Below are 7,432 nucleotides of genomic sequence, written 5' to 3'. Positions count from 1 at the left end.
ACAACTACTCTTCGAGGGGGGCTCGAATCGTCGGACATTAAGTACGATCCGCTCTGGACACCAACCACGTTCGTTTTCGTTTATTCCCCTTTGGCAATTGTCCTCGTACAACAATACAGAAATCACTGTCGTCTGCAGCGTAAGACGAGAGCACGAGGGGACGACGTGTCGATTCGAACAAAATCGAATACGCAACCCTTCCAGTCGCGCGAAAGGATAAGCACCATTGTTAAGTCTCGACGGTGCTCCGCTGAACCACGACGTCCAGGGCGGATATAATGACAGAAGTGTCAAAATTCAAGGCTCTCCAGCTGCGAGCATAATGGCACAATGCTAGATAGCGAGCGTGCTTTTGTACCAAATAGCTGGAAACCATCAATTTCGATCGAACGGACAAAGAATCCTATCCAATTCCACCGGAGCGCGTAATTGTTAACTTTGACATATGAGTATCTTTATGGTACACCTAATATTACCACTATAGAATACAACAGTTTTGAAAAGTTGATCTACTGACTTGAAGTTACTTGATCCACCGACTTAAAGTTCAGAATAAGTGATGAATAAGAGAAAGGTAACGGCTCCACTTTTGGCTTTTTGTATGCGTCCAGAAATTCTGACAACGCGATATATGATTTCGAGGGAGACCATTTGAAGAATACTGTTATCTGATTACTCGAGCGACCAGTTCATTCGTCAGCTGATTCTGGAGATCCATTGGACAGTCGCAATGATTCACACTTACAGACAATATAACTTAGCAACCACTTTCGACAACCAAACATTAAGAATGGAAAATTTAATTGAAAGCCATGGTACGACAAATTACAATGAAACTATTGATATATACATATATATTTCAATAGTTTTATCCTAATCTAAGCAAGTTCTTGTATATTTTAGTAGTATTATTGTATTTTATTATACATTTTATTAATTCTATTGTAATTTCTTGTAGATTTCAATAGTTTCATTGCAATTTCTTCTATATTTCCCGCTTTAGAAGTACGAGAGAGAAAAATATATATGAAAGAGTGAGACAGACGATACGGACCCTACTCTGGAACCCCTGACGTCATCTCTATGAAAAGTGCTCAAACTGGTCGCACATAATTATCGACAGTGAAGTAAACTACTCAAGAAGTACCAGTGCCATCTTATGAAGGAGCGCTGAAATTGAACAGGCATAAGTTTCAGTACATTTCGCAGAGATAGAACTAGTAGTACTTCAATACTTTACGTCCGCACTTGTCGAGTAATAATATACTACATTACTGTAGTATTTCGAATATTATAATATATTAAAAAGGAATTTAATAGAACAAATCTCTCTCTACCTTTCTCTCTCCCTTAAATTAAAGTTCCTGAATCGGAGGAAAGAAAGATTTCAACAATTTTCTTCAAAGATGGTACCAACTTCCTCTAAAGAAAATTGAACATACATTTTTTTTGTAATGAAAGACAATTTAGACACATTCATGCCAAAAATATAGTCTCAAGTTACCCTCTTTATTTAATAATTTTCCTATTTCACCGCTAATCAATCATATGCTTGTATTTTAGGAATGAGAGATAAAGTAATCTTCACAGATAGCAATCAATACTCAAGTTATGTACAGGCACAGGAAAGAAAAAATTCAAGATATATTTTACTAGGATAATCTGCATATATGTATCTTACTTTCCTAAGTTCGTCGTAAATGTATATTAATATTCTTTTATTGTCGGGTGCAGTATGCATGCGTGTCGTATATTTTTTAGTCGTACAAGATAAAAGCAACATTATAGATTATTCAATCTTCCTTATAGGCGCATAGTATCGAGTTTGTCCGACGGATATCCGTCAGATGGCAATTCGCGTTCCCTGTTGCATACGTCAGTGGCAATACGCGTGGCGGTGGAAAAAGTTCTTGAGATTGAAATGACCCATATTAGAGCTTGATTATTCATTCCTTACGATTATACTGTTCAACGCAATCGATGTTTAAATGTACAATAAATGAGAATTCTATTTAAATAAACTGAAAGTACGAAACTCTAATGATCGTGTCGTTTAAGAAACATGCATTTACAACATGACATTGCCTGTTGCATTTCAGTTTTATTTATTTTAAGCTTCGTCAATGCGGATTTCCAGAATTACTTAAATCTTCAGGTAAATAAACTACTCAAACATATAATTGACTAATTGATCACTATAAAAAAATTGACATTATCTATTCTAATAGTAGTAAAACAATCTAGATATTAATAACGATCTTGATTATTGTAGCATAGAACAATACATTTGCCTGACAAAAAATTTGGCTCTAAAGATTACTCAGAATACTCTGATAATGATGAGAGAGATAAAGAGCCTTTACCATCACAATGGGATCAAGTACCTATGAAGTATCGTAAAGAATATATACCAAAAACTACAGTAAACATTGAACCACAAGACTCAGATGAGCTTGATAAAAGTTTGTAGAAAATTTTGAGAAACTTATAGAATACAAAATATGTTTAACTATATTAAATTTCTTAATATGTGCAGATATTGTATGGGATCCTGATTGGTCTCACGATATAACGTTTGGTCAGATAACAGCAGTATCAATAGATCCTAATGGAAATATTGGGATATTTCATAGAGGAACACGAATATGGGGCACAACAACATTTGACAATGAAAATAGGTTTGATAGAAATAAAGGTCCAATCCCAATAAATACTGTAATTCTGTTGGACAAGTCTGGTAACAAGTTGCTAGAGTGGGGTGCAAATATGTTTTATTTGCCACATGGTTTAACGATAGATATGCATGGGAACTATTGGATCACAGATGTAGCCTTACATCAAGTACTAAAATTTGATGCTAAAGATATAACAATGATGAAGGACATGGCATATCTCTTTGAAGACTATGTACCTAAGCCTTCGTTAATTCTTGGGGAAGCTTTTCAACCCGGTAACAATGATAAACAATTTTGTAAACCAACTGCAGTTGCCGTGGAAAGTAATGGTGACTTTTTTGTTAGCGATGGTTACTGTAATTCTAGAATTATTAAATTTGATAAAAACGGGAAAAAAATTCTAGAATGGGGTCGACACTGGGGAACAAGAGGTACTTGCTACTATAGTTGATATATAGGATAAAAAATCGTAGTACAATCATGCAGGAAATTCTTAAAAATAATGTACTTAAATATGTATTTATTGTACATTACTATATGAAAACAATTTTTTGTTTCCTTTTTGGTTACACTATGATTTCTAAAGCACCTTGTATAGTAATTAAGATTATCAGTTTGAATTACATTATATATATACATATATGTATATGTTACAGAAATCAAGTATGAGCAAACTCCTCCCCATAATGCATTTTATGTACCTCATGCATTAGCACTTGCCAGTGAGTTAAACTTATTATTTGTTGCTGATAGAGAGAATGGCAGAGTCTTATCTTTCTTTGCAAACAGTGGAGATTTCCACAAAGAGTACAAACATCCCACAATTGGTACAAAAATATATAGTGTAGCATATGCTAAAGAAAGACTTTATTTGATTAATGGTCCTCCGGATCCAAATGCAAATTATTATATACACATTCGAGGATTTATACTTGATGTAAATTCAGGAGACATACTATCTCAATTTGGCCCAGGACAAGATATGAATTGGCCACATGACATAGCTGTAGCTGATAATGGCTCAGAAATATATGTGGTGGAACTGAATATACGGACTGCTTATAAATTTTCACATAGTAAGATATGAAAACTTTTCAAATAATTGAAATATAGAAATAAAATCTATTTAAACCAATTGTCCCTTTAAAAACAAAACCTATAATTCTTTCTTTATAGACATAAATGCTTCGATGCAAACTGGAAATTCTATGGTACGCACAAACCATCACCATGAACCAGCACCTTTGACGGACAGTGATATTAGCAACCCTACTGGAGGTACTACAACAGCAACATTAGTCTTATCCCTTGTTACAGCAGCAGTCATTTTTATTGCCCTCTGTGTAGCAATTGCTGCAGTTGTAGCAAGATGTCAAAAAAGAGGTAGATTGTTTCAGTATGATGAATCTGCTGTTGAGTTCTCAAAACTAATCAAATAAGACTATATACATTTGACTAAGTTTGGGTTGTTAAGCAATAGCTGTGCACGCATGTTAATTAGTTTAGCCGGAACCAAGTGTTCAGTAGTTATTGTATCAAAAGTAGTTAATTTTACTAATCTATTACAGAATATTTAGCAAAACATAACTTTCTTAACTCTATCAGGGGTTAGTTTAATAGTACAGCGGGAAGGACGAATAATTTTTGCAAATTCAATATAATAGCCAACTTGCTGTTTTTTTTTAGTTTTTTTTAAGAATTACCTTCTTTTTACGATAACCTTATGTGCTATGCATAAACTTTGACAAGCTTTACTACTGGCTTTGCATATATTTAGCGACTATACCAGTGCTATATGAAAGAAATCATATTTATAAAAAATGCAAATATATAATTGTGCCAAATTTAATTACTGTGAAAATGTTTTTAAAGTTAGGCCAAAACAAGAGAATTGTACATAAATGTACAATGGCCAGGTGATAAATATTGTTTTAAATTTTATTTTTACGGCAATTATATTTATGATTCTTTCCAATGCCATACAAAAGCATCACAAATATTAATATTTATCCTTCCAATGCTATAAAGAAACAGCTCTAATTTGTATATTTTGCTATAGAAGTTAATTACATGATCTTTAGAAATTATGATTAGAAATTTAAATTTCATCTACTTAACATTTGATTTATATGCAATAGAATAGTAGCAGTAGTAACCTATGTACTTATTGTGTAAATATTATTTAAAAATTTCTGTGATTGCACAAAGATATGAATATTTTTTATTTATAGTCTTATTATTAAATTTTATATTGTATCTACAGCTATAGCATATTGAACTCAAAACTGATTTACCTAAGATTTTTTTAGAGACTTTTTCGCGCATACTCACTTTTAAAAAATTGCATTTATTATTTTCTACCTCTTGTATATGATCATTTGTTTATTTTAAATGTTTATATCTCTCTTGTAAAAGAAAATACACGTGGTTTCATTTTAACAATGTTTTTCGTTATTCCCCTGTGCATTATCCTATTTAACTTCAATAATATCGAACAAGAATACTCCGTATATCTAATAGTATTTAGTGCACGAAGGCTTAAAAATGTGTAGCAGCTAGATTTCGATGCTATTTTACGTTGTCTCAATACGCATATTGCATTTTTTATTGAAAATTAAAGAACGCAAATATACTCGAAAATAATTACAAATGGTCGCGATGGCGTTACAAACGAGTACGAGCAAATGAATTATTTAACTGAACATGTAATTGTTTTCTAGAAATTATCTAATATAGTTTATTTTTATAAACAGGATGTTTGTTAATAATGCGCAAGCGAATGCGTTGGGAAGCCGAGAGGCGAGAAAACTTTAAACTCTCGAGTCTTTTGGAGAACAGAAGAGGCAAAAGTTTCAAGATAATGGAAAGACGACCAAATCCGCGAGACTTTAGTAAATTGAATACGGAACCGGAAACCTCGGAGGATGAATATCCAGAGAATAGCCTTACGAAAGTCATTTAATACTGTCGGTCATATGTGATAAACTTTAAAGACATACCTTTGTCGAAAATGCGTTGTCTTCAATTCTGATTTGTGCTGCTTGCGTGTAAATTCAAATCTGGTACGCCATGACGCCAATCTTGCGAAACACAATATGAATTATTGGCGAGGAACTCCAATTAATGCCTCCTAAATGTTGCCTTCTCACAGAAGATCACTGAACTATCACTCACTGAGTTAAGTATACACGTAATTATTTGAATTAAAACGAGTCGATACGATCAAAACACCGAATATTATTTGTACATATAACAACGTCGTTGCATTCGACCTTACCGTTCACGGGCACTGATTCCCGCTTCTGCCGACTAGCCGAACATAGCCGATGAGAACCGAAAGTAGACGACCGCGCGATTATACGACTTTAGCCATAACGTCTCGATTATTGTTTAATCGATTTATTTTTATTTAAATCATTATCACTGCGTGTTTTAGATGATAATTACACTTTAAAAAGTATTAAAATGTTTCTCTTATATCTGAGGAATGCGATGTATTCAAATTAATATATATTTATGTGTCCGTGTATTATAAAAGTATATTTACAGCTAAAATCGCGTTTATAACTATTCAAATAATCGATAGTGATCTCGATAATTATCTTCTCGATAGTTATATTTCCCTTTCTTGTCGTGCCATTAATGTTTCCAAAGAACTGCCAGTGATTTCAAATTGTATATTTTTTTAAAGCCTGACTTTATTAGTTTATTTTCTATATTTGCAATAGTTTTAACCTTAGTTTATAATAATAAGTATGTGAATGGTGAAAACAAGACTTCAAACGTTTCTGCGAGACTAGTCAACAGGTAAAGAGTAACCATTTGTTGTTTTAAAGATTATATATTTTATTATTTCGAACACATTTGAGTTTACATCAAACTAATTGCTTCCCATAACGAGGAACTCTATATAAAAGTAGCATATAAATATATGCAAAGTATCCTGTTTGTTAAATATAAGGTAAACGAAACCAATATATATACAATACATGCGTTTGAGATTTAAAGGAAAGTAACTATAAGAATATTTATCGGAACACTAATTTTTACCTGATAATAATGGCCTTGTGCAAACGACATTTGGAAAATGACCAAATCTGTACTATATGGACTAAATCTCAATACGTAACTATCTACAAATTATATTATGTATCTATAAATTGTAAATTATTGACATATCTCTTAAAAGATATACATATATATATATAAAACACTGCAATATTTATATTGCTCTGTCAATGTAACTATCTTCTTATCGTTACATGGATAATTAATGTTTTAAGTATCAAATTTTAGTCAGAATTAATATCCAAGAATTTTCATTTATTCAAATGTGTTCGATAAAGACAGTATTTATCTCGTACCTGAACATGCATTTATAGTAGCTTTAATGTATTGAAACTAATGCACATAACTAACTTGATTTATATTTCATTCATTTTTTGTTCTCTTTAAATATCTTATAATATTTTTATTCAATTTTTCTTTTGAATGCTTTATGAATATTTTTATGTACAATACCACAAATATATGTAGCCACCAGTATGAAAATGTATATTTTCAAATAAAAATGGTGTTTGTAATACTGAAAATGATTCAGTATTTCTTCCATTCTTACGCACAGGTTTCAATTAGCGAGATCATTAAAAACGTATAAGAAGTTTGTCTTTTTGATAATGATTTATTTTACACACTTAGTTGCTTTCTATACACAACTATACAACGATAAAAATTAAAATTCTTCTATTTATCACTAA

General features: G+C 32.0%; 1 protein-coding gene across 2 annotated transcripts; it reads left to right on the top strand.

The window, feature by feature from the left end:
* Positions 1-1,824: 1,824 nt before the first annotated feature.
* On the top strand, positions 1,825-6,036 carry LOC143423657 (peptidyl-alpha-hydroxyglycine alpha-amidating lyase 1). Of its 2 annotated transcripts, none has more exons than XM_076895147.1 (6): positions 1,825-2,155; positions 2,273-2,462; positions 2,537-3,106; positions 3,332-3,751; positions 3,852-3,953; positions 5,429-6,036. In XM_076895147.1, exons 1-6 carry the CDS (start codon positions 2,063-2,065, stop codon positions 5,635-5,637), a joined length of 1,584 nt encoding a protein of 527 aa, XP_076751262.1. In that variant the 5' UTR covers positions 1,825-2,062; the 3' UTR covers positions 5,638-6,036. The 2 variants fall into 2 exon arrangements, with proteins under 2 accessions (XP_076751262.1, XP_076751261.1); XM_076895146.1 differs by having other exon boundaries at positions 1,826-2,155; positions 3,852-4,058.
* Positions 6,037-7,432: the final 1,396 nt, after the last annotated feature.

The sequence above is a fragment of the Xylocopa sonorina genome, chromosome 5 (assembly GCF_050948175.1).
Source record: "Xylocopa sonorina isolate GNS202 chromosome 5, iyXylSono1_principal, whole genome shotgun sequence".
Taxonomy (NCBI): Eukaryota; Metazoa; Arthropoda; class Insecta; order Hymenoptera; family Apidae; genus Xylocopa; species Xylocopa sonorina.
This window is presented reverse-complemented; position numbering and strand designations above follow the sequence as displayed.

What these genes read in the sequence shown, in the direction of transcription:
- LOC143423657 (XM_076895146.1), top strand. Translation starts at nt 2,063, where the DNA reads ATGCATTTACAACATGACATTGCCTGTTGCATTTCAGTTTTATTTATT. An exon ending in TGCTTATAAATTTTCACATA is followed by an intron (nt 3,752 to 3,851) that starts GTAAGATATGAA and finishes CTTTCTTTATAG; the next exon opens with ACATAAATGCTTCGATGCAA. An exon ending in AGCAAGATGTCAAAAAAGAG is followed by an intron (nt 4,059 to 5,428) that starts GTAGATTGTTTC and finishes TTTTATAAACAG; the next exon opens with GATGTTTGTTAATAATGCGC.